Below are 27,643 nucleotides of genomic sequence, written 5' to 3'. Positions count from 1 at the left end.
CCTACATGATATTGCTGACACCAGCCCAGCTCCATAAAGTGGCAGCCCATCATAGAATCATTTTTGTTGAAAGAGACCTTTAAGATCATCAAGTCCCACCACTAACCCAGCACTGCCAGATCACCACTAAACCATGGCCCTCAGCACCATATCCAAAAGGCTCTGAGATCCCTCCAGGGATGGGGTCTCCACCAGTTTCCTGGGCAGCCTGTTTCAGGCATTGACCACTATTTGGGGGATCAAATTGGTCCTCATGTCCCACCTAAACCTCCCCTGGCACAACTTCAGGCTGTTTCCTCTTGTCCTGTTGCTTCTTACTTGGGAGAAGCATCCAACATCCACCTGGCTCCAACCTCCTTGTATAGAGCAATGAGGTCTCCCCTTAGCCTCCTTTTCTCCAGACTAGACAACCCTACCTCGCTCAGCTGCTCCTCACAGGACTTGTGCTCTAGACCCTTCAGCAGCTTCACTGCTCTTCACTCTTCTTGATTCTCTGCCTCCAGAAGTTACTTTAGGTTTTTTGACATTCAAGTTATGAACTTTGGCCCACAGTGTGCAGTAAAACTGAAAAAACCCAGTTGAGACTCATGTATTGCCAAAAATATCTCCCTCACTGAATGTCAGCTAAAATATCAACTCTAATTCCTTTGAGCTTTTTGTTCATGACAGCACTTAAAGCCTCTTTCAAATAAAAGCAGCAACATATTGAACTCACATTTCCAAACCAAACATCTCCTAGCTTAGTGAAGAAGGAAGTACAGGAAAACCACCCATCAATGAGGCCTGACCTTTGCTGAATGACTGCTTTCTCTTCAGATTACTCCTCTAGCTATTCTTGCTTTGAGATCCACTGCTGGGAGCCAGCTAGCACCCAGGAAGGTTGAAGAAATGAAGTATCATTGCTTTGGAAATTAAAGGGAGATATTTTTTGCTGCTTGATGCATCACTCCCACTATGACACAAACAACTGCTATGAAAGCCACCAGAGAAGTTTGGGTGTGCTCAGTAGCACCTATTTTAAGAATAACAGTTCCAAGTTAGCTTACTCACAGCTAACTTAACCTTCAGATAGATAACTGGGCAGAGCCAGACATTTCACTTCTGAAGAGTCTTCCAGATAATTCCTAACACTTCAAAAACTGAACTATGATTTAGATCACTAGAAGATGCTTAGTGTATGATATCAGCATCTGGGGGGAGGAAATCATGAAGCTGACTGTGCATTTTATCTCCTATCACTGTAGCTTTCCTGATGCAAGACGTGGATCACAGACCAGTCTTCCCACATGATGAAACAGATGTTGTCATCCCACATTCAGAGCTTCCCAGTACCACTGAATCCCTCACAGAAGGCTATTTCTAGTTTCCTTGTACCTTCAAACCCTGTTTTGCTACAGGATTTCAGAACTGATGTTTTACAGCTTTACAGGACAGCAGTACTGAAGAATTACTTTTCTTACTGCATAGATTTTTAATTCTAGGAGATGAGTCAACTCTTTTGGTTCCTAATGACAAATCCGTAACAGAGACACACATATAAATATGAGGGGGCTGTGCACCTCCTTGCCTTTGAACACTGTGTGTGGAGTTAAAGACAGTGCAGTACTGTACATCACTTAGAATGTTAATTTTCCACTGAGGATTTCACCCTGGCCTCTGTTTCAGCTGTCATGGTCCTGTGCCTTGGAGGGGCCCAACTGCACTAGCATCATGATTTGTTTTAACGTGCATTTTCCTTTATATCTTGTGAAAGGTCAAAGCTCCCAAATATACCTTCCAGAATATGCATGATGTTGGAGAAAGATGAAATCCTGCAACACTTACCACCAAACACATCTCCGTTCTGGTAGTTTTTCCCCTTCTGAGTTTCCTCTTCGTTTTGAACAGTAGAAACATGCTTGGCGGAGGCACAGCCCATAGCTTCATTCAGACAGCTCCAGCTGGGCCCAACCACAAATCATGTCTAGAGACACGCACTCATTGTTTGTACAATAATCCACCTTCCTGCCTGGCTGTCAAAGTCACTTCCACCTAAAGAGGGCAAAACAAAAGACAGAGAAAAGACTTTAACTACAGTGTTGACGAAAGGTAACATCTAAATGTAGAACCTGAAGAAAGCGAGCAATGGGATCTGCGAAGAGAAGCACAAGAGCACATGCTGCCTTTGTCCCCTTAGGTGTCTAAAACCATACTCAACACACATCTGATATAGGGAGAGTAAGACAGAGCACAGGTCTTGTGAGGAGCAGCTGAGAGAACTGCAATTGTTCAGCCTAGAGAAAAGGGGGCTGAGGGAAGACCTTCTGGTTCTCTACAACTCCCTGAAAGCAGACTGCTGTGAGGTGGGAGTCAGCCTCTTCTCCCTAGTAACAAGATAAGAAGAAATCATAGTATCATATTATCATAGTATCAGTCAGGATTGGAAGGGACCACAAGGATCATCTAGTTCCAACCCCCCTGCCATGGGCAAGGACACCCCACACTAGATCAGGCTGGCCAGAGCCTCATCCAGCCTGGTCTTAAACACCTCCAGGGATGGCGCCCCAACCACCTCCCTGGACAACCCATTCCAGGGCTTCACCACTCTCAGGTGAAGAACTTCCTCCTCACATCCAGCTTGAATCTCCCTACCTCCAGCTTTATTCCATTCCCCCTAGTCCTATCACTACCTGAGATCCTGAGAAGTCCCTCCCCAGCCTTCTTGTAGGCCCCCTTCAGATACTGGAAGGCCACAATTAGGTCACCTCAGAGCCTTCTCTTCTCCAGACTGAACAGCCCCAACTCCTTCAGTCTGTCCTCATAGGAGAGGTGCTCCAGCCCTCTGATCATCCTTGTGGTCTCAAGTTGTGCCAGGGGAGGTTTAGGTTGGACATTAGAAAAAATTTGTTCCCCAAAAGGGTTTCAAGCCCTGGAAGAGGCTGCCCAGGGAAGTGGTAGAGTCTCCATCCCTGGAGTGATTTCAAAGTCATGTAGATGTGGTGCTGAGGGAGATGGTTTAGTGGTGACCTGGCAGTGCCAGGTTGGACTTGATGATCTTAAAGGATTCTTCCAACCAAAACAACACTATGGCTCTCTGCCATGACACAGGCCCAGTACGATACAATATAGGTGGAGTATGACACAGACAGATCAACCCTGCCTTGGAACAGGAGTGCAGTAGTCAAACTCAAGTCTCTTCCAGCCCTGTTCTTTAATCCATGGCTGGAAGAAAGCAACACACTCACAGATGTTCCCCACCCACCCAGCTATTCCCAGAGAACATGGGTTTATTTGGGAAGAAGGTAAGAAACTGGCAATATCTGCTGCTCCTGTTCCTTTCACCAATCTACCCATCAAGACAGTTTTCTTACAAAGTGTTTTAGCTCCTAATTGCAAGTGTTCAGACAAAAGCCTCTCCCTAAAGCAATTAAGAGGATAGCCAGCTGTATTATATCTGTTCATTACTCTATTGGATCCATTAAACTTCCACTGCTCAAAAAGGCATCTATCCCCTTCTTGAGATGGAATAACACTCCCTGAACAATCCAAATGTCACATAAAACAAAAGGGGGGGGGGAGAAAAAGCTAATTTAGAGCTGCAATGTTTTTTGTCTGAAAAAAAATATAAAAATTAAAACCATTAACTATTTAATGACTAAACCGTTCCACACTCAAACACAACCAACTTCAAAGCTGGCTGAATGACCTGTCTTGCCTTTCCAGCAGTCAAACCTTTTGTGAGAGGAGAAGAACTAGAGAAAAGTGAGAGCCATCCCTTTTTACAGAGTTGATTAATTGAGCTGAAGCATAAGATGACACACAGAATTTCTTAACTCATTACTTCTGGGTAGTTTAAAGGGATGTAGCTGATTTTACTCCATGTTGACTACAAGAACTTTACAACAGATGCTCTTATCTAGGAGCATCCACCCCACCAGAAGTATGTAACATGAAAGAAAATCATTAGAGTTTTATTTCCTTGTGTGCTCAGCACAAACAATATGCCTGCCTGGGCCAAAGCAGCACCATGACAATTCAGGACACAGTCAAGAAGGCCTTCGTGGCCCCCCTCAGAGACATTTTCCTGCCCATCCCCAAAGTCACAGAAATAAGGCTTAAGACCAATTTTTCTGCTACTGCAGCTGCAGGTCTTGTGAGAAGCAGCTTTTGCCACATAAGGGGCTGGACTCTCGATACAGAACCACCTCCCACAGCTACTCACAGACCAGCTTCCACCTTCTTGCTCTGCACAGAGAAGTGCTTTCCTCCACTAAACGAGGGTGTTCCACACAAAGAGTACAATGCAGACATGCTCAGTCCCATGTCAGGCAGCTAACTCTCCCAGTCACATCTGCAGGTGCATTTTCTTCATGTTTACTATATTCCCCAACACACTTTATCCTTTCCTCCTTCCTTCTACATACCAACACTCAAGTGCAGATTTCTAATTGCCCCATCTTCCTCTTCTTCCTTAGCCACAGCTTGCTACTAACCCAAAACATGAAGATTTTAAACCAGTTAGTGGATGGGAGTGAGTAGATCTCTCTATTTTTGAGCCCTATATGGCTACATGTATTTATGTATCTTTAAATAAACCTGAGGTTTTGCAGAAGTCAGTATTAAGATAGGGAAGCTTTCTGCTTCCTCAAGCAATCACCAAGGCTGTTCTTCAAAGACTTTTCATCCATCTGCTTGTCAGATGTATAGACAAAGCCAGAGGCCTGCTAAGAAACAAATCGTTCTCTAGATGCCTCTGCACATCCAAGCAGTCAATATCCAGAGCAGGGCATCCTAATTACACTGCCATGTGTTGTAAATACTGATAAATCTGCTATATGTAAACTACAGGAGGTACAGACTCACAGAATTACAGAGTCACAGACTGGTTTGGGTTGGAAGGGACCTTTCAAGGTTGTCTAGTCCAAACCCCTGCATTCAGCAGGGACTGGCTATGGGACCAAAGCCAAGGGGAGGCTCAATGTAACCCCAGAAATGACAAGATGCTGTGTAGGTAGGACCACTAAGAGGCTGCAGGGGGGAGAAACCACTGCACACCCAGCATCTCTGTCACAGAACAGCCCACCTGCACTCACAGAGGTAGCTGATGAATGGATTATGCTGCTGCTTTATTCAACTATTTTCCCTCCTTCTTTTCCTGTCTCTCAGCAGGGAACACTTCCAAAAGGGGAACAGCTGCTTAGCAATAAAAACCAAATGCATTACAGAACATAGCAGTGGCCTGGGTTTTGGAAGAGGGTTTTTGGTGAAGCCTCATACACAGCCAACGTGCAGCAAAACTGCAAAAAACTGAATGGCTGATCAGTGATAGTCCCATTGCCTGGGACCAGCAAGCTGTAGAAGCAACTGAGGCCAAAGACATGCAGAATGTGAAGGCAGAAGGATAAAGCTTTTTGGGGAAGAAAAAAATATCCACAGTTAAATCAAGTGGTGTCCCTCAGAGGTCTGTACTGGGACCAATGTTGTTTAATATTTTCAACAAGGACATAGTGGGATCAAGTGCACCCTCAGCAGGTTGCAGATGATACCAAGCTGAGTGGTGTGGTTGACATGCCTTAGGAATAGGATCCATCTGGAGCTTGAGAAATGGGTCCACGAGGATGAACGAGATCAAATGCAAGGTCCTGCACCTGGGTCAGGGCAATCCCCAGTATTGATCCAGGCTGGGGAATGAAGGGACAGAGAACAGCCCCCTGGAGAAGGACTTGGGGCTGCTGAGGGGCGAAAAGCTGGTCATGAACCAGCACTGTGTGCTGGCAGCCCAGAGCCAACTATGTCCTGGGCTGATCCCCAGCAGCATAGGCAGCAGGTTAAGGGAGGGAATGTTGCCCCTCTGCTGCACTCTGCTGAGACACCACCAGCAGAGCAAAGATATGGAGCTTTTCAAGAAGAGACAGAGGAGGCCTGGAAGCCCTTTGCTGTGAGGCCAGGCTAAGAGAGTTGGGGTTGTTCAGTCTGGAGAATGCTCTAGGAAGACCTTCTTGCAGCCTTTCAGTGCTTAAAGGGGCTGATCAGAAAGCTGGGGCCAGACAATTTATCAGGGCCTCTTGTGACAGGAGGAGGGGTGATGGTCTAAACCAAGGGAGATTCAGACTAGATAGATGAATGAAAACTTTACAGTGAGAGTGATGAGACACTGTCCAAGGTTGTCCAAAGAGGTTGTAGATGCCCCATCCCTGGAAACTTTCTAGGTCAAGTTGTTTGGGGCTCTGAGCAACCTGATTTAGATGACCTTGAAAGGTCCCTTCCAACTCAAACTAGTCCATGATTCTATGAAGAGAATTCTTCATGGTGGTGCTAGTACTTTATCACATGGCTGTGAGGGACAAAACATTCTATGGTTCAAATCTCTCTTGCAGCATCTTGGTAGCACACAACAACCTCACTGAAAATACAGTCATGTTTGAAGGCATGCTGTGATTAAAGGAAATAAAAGGGGAACTCAAGAACTTTGCCTTCCAGTAATCACAGCAGCAGCAGAAACACTACACAAGTAACAGACAGATTATAGAGGACAATTTTGCCTGGTACCAACAAACTGGGCTGAGAAAGCTCTTCCAAACTGACCTCTAAGGCAAGTTTCACACACTTTTCCCAGGCATATTGCTTGGACTACTGTAAACAGTGCAGCAGCAAGACAGAGGACACTGTGACACAGGTAACTAACACAGCCCAGAACTAGCAGAGGACTAAAAACAGACAAAAAAGAGGGTGAAAGAAAAGCAGTATTAATTTTCCAAGAGACTATCTGAGATAGGCACACTATGATGGTCCCCAGCCTCCCACTGCTTCAGCCTTGGGGAAACCAGTCTTGCCTCAGTATGGAAGCCCATGGTAAAGAAATTCAGGAATCACCCAGGAACGAGGTACTGGTCCTCCTTCAACAGGATACTTGTGGAGAGATCTGAGGCTGTGAAATGCAGTACTTCAAAGAGCAGCAGAATAACCCATCCATTCTGCCTCCTCCTCCACTTTTGCACAAACATCATTTTCCCTTTTGTCTTCTCAAGCATTTTGGGGGCACACTGATTTTAACAAGCCAGAAATAAGAATGAGAAAACCTCAAACCATTTGCAGTTCATGTTCACCACCCACCATCATTAATTATCAACATTTGAGAGGCAATTTACAAGCTGCACTCTGCAAAAGCTAGTGAGAAAAATCTCTCAGGCAGATCAAAAATGTCTGCACCACCCCCAAATTAAGTGTGTCAAAGGTTAAGATGAACATCTTACGTGCAGGTCAAGAGAAGGCTAGAGACACTCTCAGATGTTGTACTTTGTACCCCAAGATTCTTCTGAGCTGAGAAGAGGAAAGCTCAGTTTCTAGGATAGAATTGCTGATGGAAACCTTAAGCAATTGCTTTGTGTTTGGGTTTTTTGTTGTTGTGTTTTGTTCTTTGGTGGGAGTTTTGTTGTTTGTCATTGAGGAATGTCTCTGCTGTGCTTTTTCTTTTACAAGTCCTTTCATCACTCCATCAATCCACTTCTCATTCCCTCATTGTTTATTTCACAGAATAGCAGGGGTTGGAAGGGACCTCTGGAGATCATCAAGTCCACCCCCCCCCGCCCGGCCAACTCAGGTTCACCTAAGGAAGGTCACAAAGGCACACATCCAGGCAGGTTTTGAATGCCTCCAGAGATGGAGATTCAACCTCTCCGGGCAGCCTGTTGCAGTGTTTCATAAACCTTAAATTAAATAAGTTCTTCCTGGTGTTTAGATGGAACTTCTGATATTCAAGTTTGCGCCCATTAACCCTTGTCCTGTCACTGGGCACCACTGAAACAAGACTGGTGCCATCCTCCTGACACCCACCCTATAAATATTGATAAGCATTTATGAAATCTACCCTCAGTCTTCTCATTTCCAGACTTACAAGATCCAATTCTCTCAGTCTTTCCTCGTAAGACAGATGTTCCAATCCCTTTGTCATCTTTCAAGCCTTTGGCTCTAACATCTCCAGCAAGTTCCTGTCCTTCTTAAACTGGGAAGCCCAGGACTGGACACAGTATTCCAGATGTGGCCTTACCAGGGCAGAGTATGGGGAAGGATAACCTCCCTTGACCTGCTGCTGGCCACACTCTTCTTCATGTACCCCAGGGTGCCATTTGCCTTCTTGGCAACAAGGGCACATTGATGGCTCCTGGTCATCCTGTTGCCTACCAGGACCCCCAGCTCCTTTATCCCACAACTGCTCTCCAACAGATGAGCCCCCAGCCTGTACTGATCCATGGGGTTGTTCTTCCCCACGCACAGGACTTTACATTTGTCCTTACTGAATTTCCTTCAGTTTCTGATGGTTGTGCTCAGGCTGCACCCTTGACAAAATGCATTTAAATAAACACTCACTAGTGAATGTTTTACAACTAATGGATGTTAATTCTTTTGTTTTCACAGGTGTATTTGTTTTCATCTTTAATAAACTGAGATCACCAATCTTTCATCTTCTTCAGGCTGCAGATACAGCTAAAGTTTCCTTCCATGCTGACCACACAGGAAGTCAGGTTAACGTTTCACAAAGATTGAGAGTTCAAAGCAATGAGCTTCACACACCCAAGGCAAAAACCACAGGGGCATTTCCTAGAACACAACCTACTCCAGGCAGAAGGATTTAACCTATTGTTTTTAATTATATTTCCTATAAGGAATAGGCCTGCTTGATTTCCATTTGATTTCCTTCCCCTAAAAGAAGAAAGCTGTGATGTCTTCTGAATTTGTCCTCCATGAGGGTCAGGGAAGTTAGAACCTGGGAGTCCCCCACTGTGATATCCCTCTTCCTCAGCTACCATTCACCACCTCTGCAGGAAAGATGGTTTTTTTCAATTGCCAAAAGGCATTTTTGAGCCAAAAGGATGGAACTTTTGCATTTGAAGTGTACCAATGGCCTAAAGAGGGGGAAATAAAATATTAAACAAATAAATTAGTTCATGTAAGCTCCCTTTCTCCTTCATCAAATTAGTCAAATTGGCATTGCTGGTGAACAGCATAGTCATATTGAAAATTAACCCACTGACCTGCTGAAGGAACAGGGCAAGGTTACAGCAGGATAAGAGCTGCAAACACTCTGGAGTAGAGTCACAGAATGGTTTGGGTTGGAGGAGACCTTCAAAGGCCACCTAGTACAGCCCTTCTGCAGTCACCAGGGACAGCAGGAGGGCAGATTTAGACTAGAAATTAGGAAGAAATTCTTCAGAGTAAGAGATATGAGACACTGGAACAGATTGCCCAGGGAGGTCATGGATGCCCCCTTCCTGGAGGTTTTCAAGGCCAGGCTGAATCAGGCCTTGAGCAGCCTGGTCTGCTGGGAGGCGTCCCTGCCCACAGTTGGAACTAGATGATCTTTAAGGTCCCTTCCAACTCAAACCTTTTTTTTTTTTTTTTTTTTTTTTTTAATAGAATAGAATAAACCTGGTTGGAAGAGGCCTTCAAGATCATCAGGTCCAACCTATCAACCAACACCACCTAATCAACTAAACCATGGCACCAAGCACCCTATCAAGTCTCCTCCTGAACACCTCCAATGATGGTGACTCCACCACCTCCCCAGGCAGCCCATTCCAATGGCCAATCACTCTCTCTGTGTAGAACTTCTTCCTAACCTCCAGCCTAAACCTCCCCTGGCACAGCTTGAGACTGTGTCCTCTTGTTCTGGTGTTGGTTGCCTGGGAGAATAGACCAGCCTCCACCTGGCTACAACCTCCCTTCAGGTAGTTGTAGAGAGCAAAAAGGTCTCCCCTGAGCCTCCTCTTCTCCAGGCTAAGCAACCCCAGCTCCCTCAGCCTCTCCTGAGGAAGATTCTGTGAATCTTCAGCTAGAGCAGGTTGCTCTTTATCCCAAACAAACAAACTGACCTGGAATGTTTTTAGGGATGGGGCATCTACCAGCTCTCTGGGCAACCTGGGCTAGCAGCTTTCCACCTTCAGTGTAAAACATTTGGTCCTTTGATTGAGTGTAAATCCACCACTACAGTAGTGTGTTAACAGCCTGTAGTGGCAGAAGGGGAAAAAGAAAAGTCAGAGTGGTGATCCTCTGTTCCTTCTAGAGGCAGAACACGCTCCCCTCCACCATGAAATTAAGCTTGTTCTCCCCTTCTATGAATTGTTTATCTGAGGGATGCAAACTTTCTGTGTTTATTCCCACATTTCAGCATTCTATTGGAAACAGGCTGCTTCTGCCAGCTGGGCAGGCACAGCAGTAACCTCACTGAAAGGGAAAAGAATGAGAGCAGGGCTATAAAATCAGTAACACACAAGGAAAAGCAGAAAAAACACATCAAGGGTTTATAGCATTTTACTCCAGCTACACTAAAAATGCCATCAACAAACTAAACCAGCCCAGTCAGATGGTGGAATTTGCATGTTTCCCCTCTTGGGAAGCTGTGCTCAGCAGAAATCCTCTCTGAAGCATTCACTTTTCAAAGAGCAAACAAGAATACTGCAGTTTTACAACTAAAGAGACCTGACAGAAAAGCCACAGAAGCTCATCTACCTCCTTTTTCCCAGCAGGGAGAGCGTGGGTTGAATTAAGACAACTAATTTGTGTCATAAAACCATAGAATGACTTAGGTTGGAAAGGACCTCAGAGATCATCTACCCAACTCCATCCTGCCCCAGGGATGCCTCTCAACTAGACTTGGCTGCTGAAGGCCTCATCCAACCTGGCCTTGAACACCTCCAGGGAGAAGGCATCCACAGCATCTCTGGGAATCCAGCATTTCTCCACCCTTGTACTGAAGAACTTCCTAAGATCCAGTCCAAACCTGCTCTACCTCAACTTAAAACCATTCCCCCTTGCCCTGTTGCTAGACACCCTTATGAAAAGTCCCTCTCCAGCCTTCCTGTAGGATCCTTTCAGGTATTGGAAGGCAGCTATAAGATCCCTTTGGAGTCTTCTCCAGGCCAAACAACTACAGCTCCCTCAGCCTGTCCCTGAAGCAGAGGTGCTCCACCCTCTGGATCATCTGGATCAGGATGCCATAGTCTAGTCATGAGGTCTGTGGTGACAGGTCGGACTTGATGATCTTTCGAGGTCTCATCCACCCTTGGTGATACTGTGGTCTTTGCAGCCCTCCTCTGGACTCACTCCAGCAGTTCTTTGTCCTTCTTATGATCACCAGGTTATTGGTTCTGTTACAGGAATACCTTTGAGCCTATCTAACCTTTTTTTTTTCCTCCCCATCAGCAAGATTAGCCTCTTTTGTTTGCAATTAGCATTTCTGCTGATCCCACACATGTTTTAGGATGTATTAAAGCACCAAGTGATTTCCAAGTAGAACAACATGATTCTTCTAAGGAGCATTTTTTTTCCTCACTCAGTTTCATAAGGAGAAATGTCACCAGTGAGTCCCTGGGAAGAGATCTGACACATCACACAGGAAAATACAAATGAGGATGGGAAGGGGAACTGCATTGCAATTTTCCTCTTCAGTTACATACAGTGAGGTTAAATTAACACTGGTGTGAAAAGCTCAGCAGTCCTGGAGAGAGATATGGCAGTCACAGGACCTCTTTCCAAAGAAAATAAATTACATTTTATTCTAGGGCTTGGATTGAGGTTTTTCTTTGGATTTTTTTTTTTTAAAGCCTCAAATACTTTAGAGTAGTGTTCAGAAGACTACCACCACCACTTACAGAATGCAGTTCTAGCATCTAATTACTGTTTCCCCTCTTTCCAGGAGAATTAAAAGACAAAATATTGAAGGCAGATGAGAGATTGCAAGACTATGGGCTGGCAATACTGTAGGGTTGTTTTTTCCCTTGCCCTCAGAGGACAAACACACTAGAGATCTAGTAAGAAAGCAAAAATTCCATACAACATATTTCATCTGCACAGCCTCTTTCAAACCAGTACCAGTAGTGTCATAGCTTCTCTTCACCATACAGGTGATGCTAGTGAACCAGAACTTCCATGGAATTGGGATATTTATCCTACATTTATCCCTTTGCATAAAAAACCAAGCACTTTACAAAAAAAATAATGTTACACAACAATAAGCTGAGGACACCTAAACTATTTCCTGCTTCTATCTGAGTGATAGCTAAAGATCGGATGTATTGCAGCAGAGGTCTCCAAAACACACACAAAATGCTCAGATGGGTGTTTGTTCTCAAATACATCTCCAAGCCAGTTTCAGAGCTGATGGGTCAGGCCACTGCCCAGGGGTCACAGCATTAAGAGGATTGAAAACCCAACAGAAAGAAGCATGAAGGACCTAATTAAAAGCAGTAAGACCCTTTCACTTACTTTAGGTGGACTGAGGTCAGTTCCTAAAATTCAAATTCCTAGAGTCATAGACCTGTTTTGGTTGGAAAAGACCTTAAAGATCATCAAGTGCAATCATTAACCCAACAGCCAGGTCACCACTAAACCATGTCCCTCAGCACCACAGCTACAGAGCTTTGAAACCTCTCTAGGCATGGGGACTCCACCACTTGTTCTAGGGCTTGACAACCCTTTCAGTGATAAAAAATTCTCCTAATCTAAACCTCTCCTGGCCATTTCCTCTTGTCCTGTCCCTTGCTCCCTGGGAGAAGAGATCAACCCCATCTAGATTCAATCTCTTTTCAGGGAGCTGTAGAGAGTAAGATGGTCTCCCTTCTGCCTCCTTTTCTCCAGGCTAAACAATCCCAATTGTCTCAGCTGCTCTAGACCCATCATCAGCTTGGGAAACTACTTCCAGTCCCTCAAACATATGCTCTCCAGTGATGCTGTTGTGTTCCAGTCTTTCACTTGGAGACCTTTCCAGGCTCCCCAGTACGTCTGGCCAAGCAGCAAGTTTGGCCAAATGCATCACTGCAGAGGAAAAAGGGAGCAGCTGCAAGCTGGAGGGGGGCTGCTGGAGGGGGGCTGCTGGAGGTCTCTGCAGCAATACAGAGCTCAGGTTGCTTCCTAGGCATTTTTCATCTGAAGAGCTGCGGCAGGAGCCACTTTGTGTGCCACTTAGGATGAAATTAAAACAAAACAACTCAGCTATGCAGGAGCCAAAGGGGCGAGGTGCCGGAGACCTGCTGCTAATGTGTCAGCAAGGAAACATTTGCCATATGCACCTTGGCTGTTACTGTGCAATTAAAGCATGAAACAATTTAAAGGGGACTCCTGGTCTCCCTTTGTAGATGAACTAGAGAAAGAAGAAGTCTTTATTCACTAACTCAGTAACACTTAAATGACAGAACAGGTACAGAGATGCTGCTTGAAACTATGGGAGGTAGCTTGTCCAGGCTGGTGACAAACAGCCATTGAACAGCTCAGGTTGGAAGGGGCCTTACTCCAACTTCCCTGCCATGGGGATTCCTCTCAACTAGGCTTGGTTGCTCAAGGCCTCATCCAACCTGGCCCTGAACACCTCTAGGGGGGTCACATCCACAACTCCCCTAGGCAACCTGTTCCAGGGTCCCTTGTATTGAAGAAGAACTTCCTATGATCCAGTCTAAACCTACCCTCCCACATCTTAAAACTATTCCCCCTTGTCCTATTACTAGACACCCTTATGAAAAGTCCCTCTCCATCCTTCCTGTAGGTTCCCCAGCACAGGTACCTGTTCCCATGCACAGCTGCCTCCTCCACGGCTGAAACGACAGCTATAACCTAGCTAAAAATCATCACTTAAGTTAATGATAAAAGCTAACAAAACAGCTCATAGCACTCATAACTTCTGTTAACAATTGCACAGAGGTCAGCATTGCTACTGAGGATTTTTTTCCTCATATTGAAGGTATTTCCTAACCACAAGCCCTGTGTCAATGGCACAAGTCCCTGCTGTGCATGCAAGAGTCACTGGTGCGGCATTTGCATCGCTGCTGCACTAAAAGTCTGCTGATCTACAACACTTGATCTGCAAAAGTGGTTTCAAACTAGGTTTGGATGAACTGGATGAATCCAAATATACCCACCCCTGTGAAGTGCATTTTGGGACAGCACCTGGATCAGTCACTCAAGTCTTGATTGAATCAACTGTAAATAGCTTTGGATTTAGCCACCTGGAAGGAGTAGTCAGGGCAAAGACTGACATGACCTTGATGTCCTGAGTGGAATGGTATAAGTTCTGCTCACTGCAGGAACTCAAAAGCTGTGTAGATGTGGTGCTTTGGGACATGACTAGTGGTGACCTGGTGCTGGGTTAACAGCTGGACTCAATGACCTTAAAGGTCTTTTCCAGCCTAAGCAGTTCTATGTCTCTGTGATTCTAATCATCCAAAAATATTGCGACTGCTACTCCCAACTTCCTCCATGCAGCACACAGAACACATCCAGGAAGGAGCAGGTGGTCATACACCAGGCTAGCTGCAGGACCATGAAGTCAGGGAGATGAATTGCTGGCTTGAGGTCCTGCAGTTGTGAAAGGTGTGTGACTGAGCACGAACAAGCTGCAGGAAATAATGCTGAAAGGAAATGGCAAATGAAATGTTCTCCCACACCCCCTCACCATCGCCTGGCCACACAGCTGAGCTCTCCCTGGGAGCTTTCTGCCAAACCAATACATGAATAGAAGGGAGGGGGGAAAAAAGCCATCTGAAACCATTATAGCTTCACAGGAGTCAAAGCAAGGAGAGAAACCCATAGAGAGCAGGGAAAATAACACGTTCTGCTCAGCTGTAGGAGCAGAGAAGAAATGTGTAATGAATAATTGAAAACGGTTCCAAATAGTACTGAATACAATCAGTAGGAACTGGAGTGTAATAGGGACTTATTTGAGGAGTTGTGCTGCCAGAACAACGCAAATGGCCACAGGATGGTAACTCATGTGGATAACCCGTGACAAAACATGCCTGTGCAGGCACTCAAACCCACCAAAGCTCTGCAGATGCTCACCCAAGAAGAAAAAAATGATGGGAAGAAAAGTTAACACGAGTCTGTTTGCAAGAGTGGAAGAAAATAGTATGGGTTCTCTGAAGCAAACAGCATCAGATACCCTCTCAGGCTGCTCCTCACCAGCCTAAACAGCCCCAGGTCTCCCATCCTTTCCTCTTCACAGAGATGCTCCAGGCCCCTCAGCATATTTGTAGCCCTCAGATCTCTCTCATATCTTTGTTCCTTTTTGTGTGTGCTGTTTTTATTTACCTCCTCATGTTCAGCAAGGACTCATTGCAAGAAACTGTTGAGTTGCACAATCTCCATCTCTTTAGGTTCATTACACCTAGCCAGGTCAGGTCCAGCAGGACCATTTCACCAAAGTCCACAATCCCCTGCCACAGTGAAACTTCAGCCCAGCTGCTTCCAAAATTCAAAGGCCACCAACCAACAGCTGTACAATGTTAAGCTCCTTGGCTTCTTTACTCCCACATTTAGCTTTTTGCACATGAAAACAGCAGCTGCTTTCCTGAGAGTAAATTCTGCAATACCTTTATAGCCTTCCTCTCCCCCTTTTAGCTTCAAGTGTGAGATGGATTTCTTTATCAAAATCAGAGAAAAAAGGAAGTTGATGAATTCTAACAACAGGCAGGCTCTCTTGGATATGCTTTTAGTATGTTAGCAAAGCAATAGTGAGACTAAATTCAGAGAAAACATCAAATTTGAGATTAATTAAGAAGAAAGGGGTAAAAAAAGGAAAATGAGGCAGTCAAATTATTACAAGTTGCAATACTTCTCCAAAAGCTAAAACTCAAGATCAGAGTTTACCAGAAGCTTCAGACACAAACCCATTCCCATCAGAGCAAAGCAGGGCAAAGTAAAGCACCACGAGAAGCTGTCCTGCTGGTGTGCAGAGCAGACAGCAAACCAGTCTCCAGCCTGAAATACACAAACTGGTTTTAGATGACTATGAGAAAATCCTTTGGCTTGTGGGACAGTCTGAAAGCATGGTTTCCTCAAATCACAAAGAAGATCAGCAAACACAACAACAGCTGCTCAGCCCATTGCAGGAGACCTGGTCAGACATCCAGGCCACTGGCTATGCTCTGCCACAGTCCTCTCTCAGACAAAACCCGCTGTACATTTTAATAACAAATAAATAAACCAACCTACGTTTTCTCCCTACTTTTTTTCCCCCTTTCCCATCTTTTATTTATTTATTTATTTTAAAGTAAGGCAGGACCAGAAAAATGTTTAAGTACCGCACACACAAGTCCCAGCCAGCTCTCCCGTCTTGCCTTTCCCTTTTGCAATACCTTCAAAAACCCACAATGAACCAAAGGGGTTTTTGTTTTACCTCAACTATGTGATTGCATCACACAGATCCAGCTTTTGAACAGCGCAGCTATATGGCCCTAAGCATCAGCCAGTGATGTATGAGGTCCTGCACAGATTGTGCAGCTCCCTCCCAAGCCCACGAACGCAGATGGTTGTGGCTGAGCAAGCAGCCTGTACAGGGAAGTTGAGTCAAAATTACTCAGACAAGAAACTCTACAACCAAGTTCAGTTCCCCAGAACAACATTTGACTCACAATCACAGAATCATACAATCATTTTGATTGGAAAAGATTTTTAAGATCGAGTCCAACCATTCTCTAACGCTACAAAGTCTGGTGCTAAACCAGGTCCCTCAGGCCTCTCTGCCTCTTTTAAATACCTCCATGTCTTTCCTCAGCCTCCTCTTCTCCAAGCTAAACAACCCCATATTCCTCAGCTGCTCCTCACAAGACCTTTTCTCCAGACTCTGCACCAGCCTTGTTGTCTCTCTTTGGACCCACTGCAGCAGCTCAGTGTCTTTCTTGGAGCCAGGGAGTACAGCGGGACAATCACTACCCTGGTCCCGTGGGTATAATAATGAATAATGTAACTGTAAATGTTGGTGTCATTTTCAACACCCATAAATCACACATTGCCAGACAACTGATCCACACAGTCTCATGAAAATCAGTTTCCAGAGAGATGTGCACCAAATCCACCATAAATCCATCCTCAGTCAGCATCACTGTGTTTTTCCATCCCCATGCTGCAAGCAAATCCTGCTCAATGGAATTACAATGCTGTAGCTGAGAATTTACCAATTATACTTTAAACAGACTTTTTCAAGGTGCCTACATCTCACTGCAACAACAACAAAAAGTCATTAGGCTAGAGACAGCATAAAAGCTTCAACCTCAGAAGCTAATAAAAGGATTCTTCTCTCTCTACCTCTTTTATCTTGGATTGTACTTTTTCTAATTAAAAACCCCCAACATGATGAATAGCCACTGTTTTGTCATCTACAGTGAATCATCTCATGCATATGTCAGTGCTCATAAATAAACTGTACTTCCATCAGGGCAAGTTGAGATTCTTGAAACTCCAAAGACTAAATCCAGAATGCTAACATGAGAGCCTGAAGTTAACAAAGAATAAGGACAGAGATAGTATTTGTGGTTTGTCAAGGCTTTTTGAAGAACAACATGGAGAGATGTTCTGCATGTAAAGGCCTTCCCAGTGGTGTGATAGAATAGAATAGACCAGACCAGGTTGGAAGAGACCTTCAAGATCATCGAGTCCAACCTATCATCCAACACCACCTAATCAACTAAATCATGGCACCAAGCACCCTGTCAAGTCTCCTCCTGAACACTCCAGTGATGGTGACTCCACCACCTCCCTGGGCAGCCCATTCCAAAGGCGAACGACTCTCTTGGTGAAGAACTTTCTCCTCACCTCAAGCCTAAACTTCCCCTGGTGCAGCTTGAGACTGTGTCCTCTTGTTCTGGTGCTGGTTGCCTGGGAGGAGAGACCAGCCCCCGCCTGTCCACAACCTCCTTTCAGGTAGCTGTGAAGAGCAATAAGGTCTCCCCTGAGCCTCCTCCTCTCCAGGCTGAGCAACCCCAGCTCCCTCAGCCTCTCCCCATAGGGCTTGTGTTCCAAGCCCCTCACCAACCTTGTTGCCCTCCTCTGGACACATGTTCCAGCAAGTCAACCTCCTTCCTAAACTGAGGGGCCCAGAACTGGACACAGGATTCAAGGTGTGGCCCAACCAGCGCAGTGTACAGGGGCAGAATGACCTCCCTGCTCCTGCTGGCCACACTGTTCCTGATACAGGCCAGGATGCCATTGGCCCTCTTGGACACCTGGGCACACTGCAGGCTCATGTTCAGCCTACCAGCAACCAGTACCCCCAGGTCCCTCTCTGCCTGGCCGCTCTGCAGCCACTCTGACCCCAGCCTGTAGCACTGCATGGGGTTGTTGTGGCAAACATGCAGAACCCGGCACTTGGATGTGTTAAATCTCATGTCCTTGGATTCTGCCCATCTGTCCAGCCTATTGAGGTCCCTCTGCAAAGCCTCTCTACCCTCCAACAGATCAACTCCTGCCCCCAGCTTGGTGTCATCTGCAAATTTACTGATGGACTCAATGCCCTCATCCAGATCCAACAGGGAGAATCCCCTGCATAAAACCATACAATGTTTTAGGTTGGGATGCACCTTTAAAGGTCATCTAGTTCAGCCTCTTGCAGTCAGCAGGGACATCTGCAACTACAGCCCCAAACAACCTGACCTGGAATGGTTCCAGGGATGGGGCATCTACCACATGCCTGGGCAGACTGTAGCAGGGTTTCACCACCCACAACATAAATATATCCCTCCTATCTAGTCTAAATCTCCCTCTTTTAGTTTGAAACCATCATCCCTTATCCTGTCACAAAGGCCCTGATAAAACATCTGTCCCCAGCTTTTTGATTGGCCTCTTCAAACATTGAAAGGCCACAAGAAGGTCCCCCTAGAGCCTTCTCTTCTCCAGGCTGAACAACCACAACTCTCTCAGCCTGGCCTCACAACAGAGGGCTTCCAGCCTTCTCATCAATACTATGGCCTCCCTCTGGTCCTGCTCCAACATGTCAACCTCTCCCCTATGCTGAGGACTCCAGAGCTGAGCGCAAGACTGTAATGACTGTTACCTGTTTGGAAGAGTAACAAGGCTTAAAATACAGTGAAATAAAACCTAAACATTTTTAAGCTAACCTTTTTTCCTCTTGCTAAAACAGAAGCAAAGTCTAAGTGCTCAGGTTAACCAACTAGAATGAGGAAACCAAGCAGCATGAAAAAGCAATTGTCATAAGGAAATAGGTGAAATAAACTTTGTGTTACTAATACCATCCCACCTCCTCACAGTGGGGAATTATCAGCTATGTGCTCAGAGGGAAGAAACCCTCCCAAGTCCCCCAGAACACTGAGGAAGGAGAGCAATGCCATGGTAATAGGGAAGCGGGGAAGAAGTTACTTAGCAACCCTCTTAGGTGAAAGAAATTCAAAGTCTAAGGGTGAAGGAATTAAACATAGAGACTTTGTTTTCAATAAGGTCCTCATATAACATGAATCACAACTCTTGGATGACATTTGAAGGGCTAAGTCAGCCTGTGCCAGCCACAACACAGCCATCAACAGCTACCCCATAAAGAAATAAACCAGAAAAAAACCGGGGAAAGCTGCTGTAATCACCTTCAGGCTCTATACTGAAGACACACAAAGCAGTCACTTGGATTTCATTACCCAAAACCCCAACAATTCCCTGCAAATATCCCAAAAAGAGTTTCTGAGCAAGAACCAAAGAGCAAACTTCAGATGCAGCCAAGAAGCAAAAGCAGGAGCATCAATTCCTCAAGCATCTGCCAGCCAGCACACACAGACGGTCCCAGCTGGAACGGAAGCCACAGCCCTATCAGCTTGGTTTCTCTTCCCTTTTCAGGCAAAAAAAAAAAGGTTTTATACAGGTCTCTGAATTCAGAGGACAAATGATAACGTTAAGCTAAAATGTGACAGCAGGCACGAGGCAGACTCTCATACAAGCTGGGATTTAAAGCTGAGGTTACCTATGGCTTCCTAACTTCACTCTGGGCAACCCATTCAATAAAGCAAAGGGGGTTCCTTGATGCAAACAAGCCTTTCTGCAGATACAATGGTTTAAAAATAAAACAAACAGAAGTATTGATTTTTGCTATTATTTGACACAGAAGATCAATCTGCATGTGACCAGTGCATTTCAGCCTGTAACACTACTGATGAAAGAGTAATGGAACATTAATCTCTGTTTAATGTTGCATGAGTGCCTTATTAAGGAAGAAAAAAAAATATATTTGATTTTATATAAGCTAAAGTACAGAGTCAGAGGAGGACATTAACCAATCTCTTCTTTGCCTTATTAAGGAAAAAATATGTATTTTATTTTATATATGCTAAAATACAGATTCAGAGGAGGACATTAACAGATCTCTTATTTATGTGTAAGAACCAGGCCTGGTATTTCAGAGCTCATCAGACTTTTTCAGGAGGAGGGGAGCAGGTAATCCAATTTTTCCATGATAAAATCCACCACTTTTGTGTTTTCACTGGAGCACACTGCTTTCTGTGGTGGTTTACAAGTGAAAAGCCAGCCCAAGCTGGCCATCTCCCCCTCCCCGAGCCCTAAGGATTTCACTCCTGCGAGCGACCACGCACCCTTGCAGAATACCAATGACATGGGATGGCACGTCTGGGAATCAAAACAAGGGGCTCCAAAGAAGGCCAGCAGACTGCAGGCAAGAACCTCACCTTCAGCAGGAACAAATCCTGTTTGTTTTCGCACGTCGACGTGAAGGCATAGAATAAATTCACCTCCCCGACTGCTTCTCACCTGCTGTGCAGCTGGTAGCTAATGGGTATATTACGGGCGGTGTTTGAGGTGTGAAGCACGCCCACGACATCCTCCTACTCCTCAGTTTGGAAAAACATTTAAAAAAATGTTTGCTTCACTCAGAATTTAGCAAGGAAAGATGTTGCATTTTCCATCCGAGTCAGCTAGAGGGAGGAGTGGGAAATTCTTTGAAGTTATCTTGAAAATTACAGATCCATCAGACTTGCAAGTTGTTTGGCATCAGAATGAATCACAGTGTTTGAAAACAACTAGAGAAACTAGTTGAAACTAGAGAAGTCATAAAACATTAACCTGGTTTCAGTCACAGAAGTCACAGCACCACAGCATGGTAGGGGTTGGAAGGAACCTCTGGAGATCATGTAGTCCAACCCCCCCTGCTAAAGCAGGGTCACCCATAGCAGCTTTCCCAGGATCACAATGTCCAAGTGGGTTTGGAAGCTCTGCAGAGAAGGAGACTCCACAACCTCTCTGGGTGCCCTGCTCCAGGGCTCCAGCACCCTCACACTAAAGAATTCTTTCCTCCTGTTCTGATGGAATCTCTTGGGTTCCAGTTTGCACCCACTGCCCCTTGCCCTGTCACTGGGCACTACTGAAAAGAGTCTGGCCCCAACCTCTTGTCCCTGGCCATTAGACATTCATAACCACTGCTGAGACCCCCTCTCAATCTTCTCTAGGCTAAACAGCCCCTGGTCTCACAGCCTTTCCTCATCAGAGAGATACTCCAGTCTCCTCAGAATTGTCACAGCCTCCACTGAACTCTCCAGTAGTTCCCTATCTCTCCAAAGTTATTGTGCTTGGTTCCTTTGGATAACAAAACTGTCATTGTTATTTGAATGCTCAAAAGCCAGCAACAGCATCATGGGGGGATTTTATGGTAAAAGCCCAGCAAGTAGCTTGGAAGGAACCTTGGGAAGTCACCCAGTCTGCCACAGGGAAAAGAAGGGAGAGAAGAGGGAAATCTTCACAAGGGCAAATTTATCCTCAAAAGGCTTCACTGAATGTCAGCACAGGAGAACAACTCCTCTGAGAACGCTCCAGAGCCTAACTCATGAGAGCTGAGCAGTCCTACAGTCCCTCTGCTTTCATTTAGTCCTCATTAATTCCCTTCCAGTCACATAGCAATAAACTTTGGTATTGAACCCCACGTGAGCATTCTCCATAAACACAGAGATGGGCTAAACCACACGCCCAGATAAGAGTGGCCAGGGAAGAGCTCTCCATGACGGGTGGCATTAAACTGTGCAAATTAACCAACACTAGAAAAACCTGGAAAATCCCAAAGGGCCAGAGAAAAGCCAGGCAATTAAACTGCCTGAAAGTAGAATAAACTTATCTTGACAAGCACAAGGTAACAGATTAGAAGGAATAACATACAACTGTGAACTGGGCTTTACTGTAGACAGCTCAATGACGTTTTGTTGGGACTCAGAAAGCACTACGGAAAGTGTGGCAGAAAACAACACATAAAGGTTTGGCAGCACCTGAAATACTTCATTTCTTGCCTTCATTTCATTCTTTACCACACAAAGTTCTGCACAGTAAACCAAGAAAATAATAATCATAAAACAAAAACCCCAACCACTAAATCAAAGCAACAGAAATATTAATTTGTAGGGATTTGTACAGCAAGATGAGATAGAAAAAGATACTTTTTAATTTTTGCCAAGCAGGATGGTTTCTCACAACCATCCTCACACACGCTCTGTTTATACACAGGGACAGTCAACTGGTCTTACTTCCATAAGGTTTCACCCTGATACACTGCAATTCAGTAGTTCCCTCACAACTTGTTCAAGATGCTCTTGAAGGCATAGCATCATTTCATAGCAAGTTTTACTCGGTAGAAAACACTTGGAAGAGCTGTCATGATGTGGCACAATAATATGCAAGACAGCTCTTGCATATTATGCCTTTCTCTTATATAATCTCTGATGAAAAACCCACAAGTGCTTTGTTGCTGTGCACGATTAGTAGACTCAAGAGCGGCAGCTCCTGTTCCACAGCTTCTAGAGAGTGGGGTACAGAATAACAGACTGGTTTGTTTTGGAATGAACCTTTAAAGGTCATCTAGCACAGATCCCCTGCAGTCATCAGGCTCATGTGCAACTAGAGCAAGTTGTTCACAGCCCCAGATAACCCGAACTCCAACAGTTCCAGAGACAGGGCTTCTACCATCTCTCTAGGCAACCTGATCCAGTATCTCACCACTCTCAACATAAAAGAATTCTCCCCTCTGTCTCACCTAAATCTCCCTCTTTTAGTGTAAAACCATCACTCCTTGTCCTGTCACAACAGGTCTGGTCCCTTTCATCACTGAAAGGCCACAAGATCTCTCCCTGTAGCATTCTCTTATCCAGGCTGAACAACCCCAACTGACCTCCCATCATCATTGTGGCTTTCACTGGCCCCAGTCAAACAGGTCCATGTTTCTGTTGTACTGAGGACTCCAGAGCTGGCCCCAGCACTGCAGGCAAGGTCTCAGAGGAGTGAGGCAGAGGGGCAGAATCCCCTCCTTTGACTTGCTGGCCATGATGCTGATGATGCAACCCTGGGTACAGTTGGCTTCTGGGCTGCTGCATCTCACTTACCAAGATTAACTTTTCATGCTGAATATGACAGACACCATATGCATACTTAGATGTGTTCCAGAAGAGGGAAGAATTTGTATTCATCGACTATTATGCAGTCAGCTTATGCTACCAGACAGCTCCTTGCTAACATCCCTTCATTAAGTCTTCAGCTCAAAGCTAAGCTTCCCATTCCACAAGTTGCCCTGTCAATAGATGATTTCCCTGTAAATAGACATCATATTTCCTACGAGGAGGCTCAAATAAAATAACAAAGCAAGGAGGACAGAGAAACAATTCTGACTCCTACACATTGAGTCCTATCTCACTAGACTGAAGGCAATACAGCCTTCTCCCTTAGATCACGTTCTGTTGGTCCCACACACCTAGTCCAAAATTTTTCACTTACCTCACAGTAAGAGTTTATTGAATTTCCCATTTTCAAAGTGTATTTTGGTCTGGCTCTTTAACCTAGGAAGACTCTGGAGAAAACTCTCAATCAGCCTGTCCATCCTCAGTTTCCCTAAACACCACCCAAGAGTGGATCATACAGAAAAATTTATACCTTCCACATCCCCAAGGTAAACTAAGTAAATCTGTAAATGAGCAAGTGAGCAGAAGCTGTGCTAGAGACTACCACACTCCAGGCTGCAACACCACAGCTTCCATGGTGTATTTTCAGGTATCTCTGAACATGTGTTTGTGTTCTCCTCTACATCCTTCCCATTGACATGGAAATGTTACTAGGGTGTATGAGCATTTTTTTCCACATATAACAACACAGAATCACAGAATGATTTGGGTCAGAATGCACCTTTAAAGGTCATTGAGTCCAATCCTCCTGCAGTCAGCAGGGACATCTGCAACTAGATCAGATTGCTCACAGCCCCAAACAACCTGACCTGGAATGGTTCCAGGGATGCAGCATCTACCACCTCTCTGGGAAACCTGGATCATTGTCTTACAGCTCTCCAACAGAAAAAAATCTCCCTTCTGTCTCATTTAATTCTCCCTCTTTTAGTTTCAAATCATCATCCCTTGTCTTGTCACAACAGGCACTGCTAAAAAGTCTGTCCCCAGTTTTCTCATCAGCCCCTTTAAGCACTGAAAAGCCACAAGAAGGTCACCCTGGAGCCTCTGTTCTGCAGACTAAACAACCCCAGCTCTCTCTGCCTGACCTCACAGCAGAGAGCTTTCAGCTTTCAGCTTCCAGTTCCATGTCTCTCCTGTGCTGGGGACTCCAGAGCTGGCCCCAGCACTACAGGTGGGGTCTCAGCAGAGTGGAGCAGAAGGGCAGAATCCCCACCCTCAACCTGATAAATACATAGATCTCTATACACACATATATCTTATAAAGGCAAACAAGTTATTTAGAAGGCACAAAACTGCAGATCTTGCTATCTCAAAACCAAGATTATTAAAAATGCCTGTCCTTTCATGCTGTCAGGCTCTCCCAACTCAAACAGATTTAACACCACTCTGTCCCAGAGTATCTGCCAGTTGGATTTGAGGACAGAAAACATCTCTCGTCCTCTTAAACATCAAAATTGCTTTCCAGAGTTGTTGTAAGGCATGCTTGAAAATAATTTTTCTGTTATTTATCCTAAGGCTGTTAGTTAAAATAACTTTCAAGATTGCTGCCAATGCTTCCTGTAATTATAAAACTCCACTAATTTACTGCCTTTAAATTAAATCTTCAGTGACCTCGATTAATATTAATCCAACTGAGACCTTCTCCCCTAAATAACAATAGTGTGTGGCACTTCTAAACAAGAGCAAGTAGGGTATTCTGTTGTTCTGCAGCTTTCTTGGAAAGATTGTGAAGAAATGCTTGCAGGATAGGAAAGAAGGGGAGGAAGAATCCATCACCTTTACAACATGTGCAGATCAAGCTCCTTGAACCATGGGAGTCACCGCAACTCAAGATGAATTTTCAGTATACCTGAGGAACTTTATTTTTGACAGAAACAACCCAAGCCTTCAGATTTATGCAATTTGTGCTGGATGCCAAGCAACAGCCAGTAGCCTCAGCTGAACTGTGTTCTGACAGGTTAAGAAAAAGCCATGCATTCACAGCACACAGTGTACACCTGCAGGGAAACTTCAGGTAAAGAACACTACAGAAAGTTTCACCTACTACTAAAATCCTCACCTCACTGTGGGCTTTTACTGTTAGAGCTTCACATTACAGTGGATGGAAAATAATGAGATAAAATACATAAAACATTTGTGTCATTCCTAAGCATTTCCTATCCTACCCCCTGCACAAAATAAACTACTACCAAACCAGCAGAATAGTTCAACTTGGACTCATCTAAAAAAAAAGGGAATTAAAGGGTTTTCCTTGTTTTTTTAAATCCATATTAAATCTGGCTCTCACCTGCTGAGCAGAATCTTGTTTTCTTGCTCCAGATAACTAAAGGATTCGGATGGGAGGTTTTCACAAAACTTCTCTCCGCACCTAAAAATAATCTGTCTCCAACCACATGTATCTCATAATCTTGATTTTCTTTGCTTTAGTCTCTATCAGCAACAGCTGTTCTGAAAGGTGAAGAAACACCCACCAGAGACCTCCATGATTCTTACCTGCAGACAGGAGCTGCAGATGATCAGATTGGAAGCAGGTTATTTACAAAGTTGGGGTTTAACAATTACAAACTTCCAAGTAACTTCACAGAAGCACAGAATGATAAGGGTTAGAAGGGACCTCTGGAGATCATCAAGTCCAACCCTCTTGCCAGAGCAGGTTGCAAAGGAATGCATCCAGGTGGGTATTGAACAACTCCAGAAATGAAAACTCCACCACCTCTCTGGACACTCTGTTCCAGCACTCTACCATCTTCGAAGTAAAGAAATTCCTCATCATTTTGCCTTATTTCTCTGGGTACAGTACCAACAAATGTGTAACACAGGACACTGAATTGGGGAGGTACAATAAAGATGAAGATCAACCATACCACTGAATGAGATCAGCTTCAAATAGTGACTTCCTGTGCTAACCAAACATTAGCTTATCTCCCATGCAGTCTTCTGAGAAGAAGAGAGGTCAGATTGGGATCACAGCTCTGCACCAACTGACCACATCCACACTGCTTTTGAAGCTCTTGAATACAGCAGACAATGTTTTTGATAATCCTTTGAGACAGTTCCTGTTCTTTATTTAAGTACTTCTTTTGCCTGATGGTATTTTAGCATTTGGGTTTACATTTAAAATAGGTCTGGCCTGAGAGAAAGCTTCTCCCAAGCCACAGCTCACTGGCCAGCCAAACCCTGACTCTGTTCAGCATCATTCTTGCAGGGCTCATGACTGTCACCAGAAGAGATGCTACAAGGACGATACAGCATGTACAGTATAAATAACAATCTGAGGTGTGTAAATGGCTGATACAAATCCATCCTCCCCTTACACATGGATGTTGTTGGCTTAAGCAAGTCCTGTATACCTTGTAAAAATCACCTTCTTCTCAAAAACGTGCACAACAGAGTAATTCCAGTAGGAGTTAAGGATTCCCCTCACAAATAATTGTATTATGTTAGGGAAAAACACTGTAAATGTTTCACCAGAGGTGAAAAACAATCCTGCCTTCACCAGAGAGCCTCTGAGCCAATCTTGTGACACGAGACACGTTTCCTTGCAATTCCACCTGACTGCTGTTTGACCAGCAATGACCCCTAGAAACAGCTGCATCGTAAATCCTTGGTGTTAAGAAAGTTGCTTCAACACTTGGCTTAGTTTGCAGGTTGGGTCATCAAAGAGATGGGTTTTATACTCTTGAGCAACTACAGCAAAAGGTTAGAGTATGACCCACTGGAAAGCAGCTCTGCAGAGATGGACCTGGGCATCCTACTGGACAAGAAGTTCACCATGAGCCAGCAACACACTCTCCTGGCCAAGAACACCAATGGTCTCCTGGGGTACATTAAGACAACTGCAACCAGGACGTCAAGGGAGGTTCTCCTCCTCTTCTACTCTGCCCTCCTGAGGCAACATCTGGGGTAGTGGATCCAGTTCAACAGAGACACAGAACTACTGGAGAGAGTCCAGTGGAGGCTACAAAGGTGCTGAGGGGACTAGAGAGTCTGTATGAGGAAGAAAGGCTGAGAGACCTGGGGCTGTTTAACCTGAAGAGCAGCCTCAGAGGCGATCTGATCAATGCTCAGCAAGAGTTAAAGGACAGGGGGCAAGGCGGGATGGGGCCAGACTCATTAGTGGTGTCCAGTGACAGGACAAACTGAAACCCAGGAGGTTCCACATGAACAGGAGAAAAGTCTCTGCTGTGAGAGTGCCAGAGCCCTGAAGGAGGCTGCCCAGAGAGGCTGTGAAGTCCCTCTGCAGAGATTCCAAACCCACCTGGACATTGTGATCCTGGGCAGCCTGCTGCGAGTGACCCTGCTTTAGCAGGGGGGTTGGACTAAGATGATCCCCAGTGCTCCCTTCCAACCTCCACCGTGCTGGGACTCTGTGAAATAACTCTTCTCTGAGTTCAAGAGGAATGTTCAAACCCATTTGAAATGGCTTGTGCAAACCAGTGTGGAGGGGATCACACACA

The 27,643-nt window shown here is 45.0% G+C and overlaps 1 protein-coding gene across 1 annotated transcript in view; it reads right to left on the bottom strand.

Annotated features, from left to right (window-relative positions):
* The window catches only part of C11H1orf21 (chromosome 11 C1orf21 homolog), a 139,071-nt gene that overhangs the window by 79,415 nt on the left and 32,013 nt on the right, over positions 1–27,643 (bottom strand). The window contains exon 2 of the mRNA XM_054165599.1: positions 1,825–2,031. Within this exon, the coding sequence (XP_054021574.1) occupies positions 1,825–1,918 (94 nt within the window). The 5' untranslated portion in view covers positions 1,919–2,031. The remainder of the gene's footprint in view (positions 1–1,824; positions 2,032–27,643) is intronic.

The sequence above is a fragment of the Dryobates pubescens genome, chromosome 11 (assembly GCF_014839835.1).
Source record: "Dryobates pubescens isolate bDryPub1 chromosome 11, bDryPub1.pri, whole genome shotgun sequence".
NCBI lineage: Eukaryota > Metazoa > Chordata > Aves > Piciformes > Picidae > Dryobates > Dryobates pubescens.
Note: the sequence above shows the minus strand (reverse complement) of the source record. Positions and strands in the feature narration are given on the sequence as shown.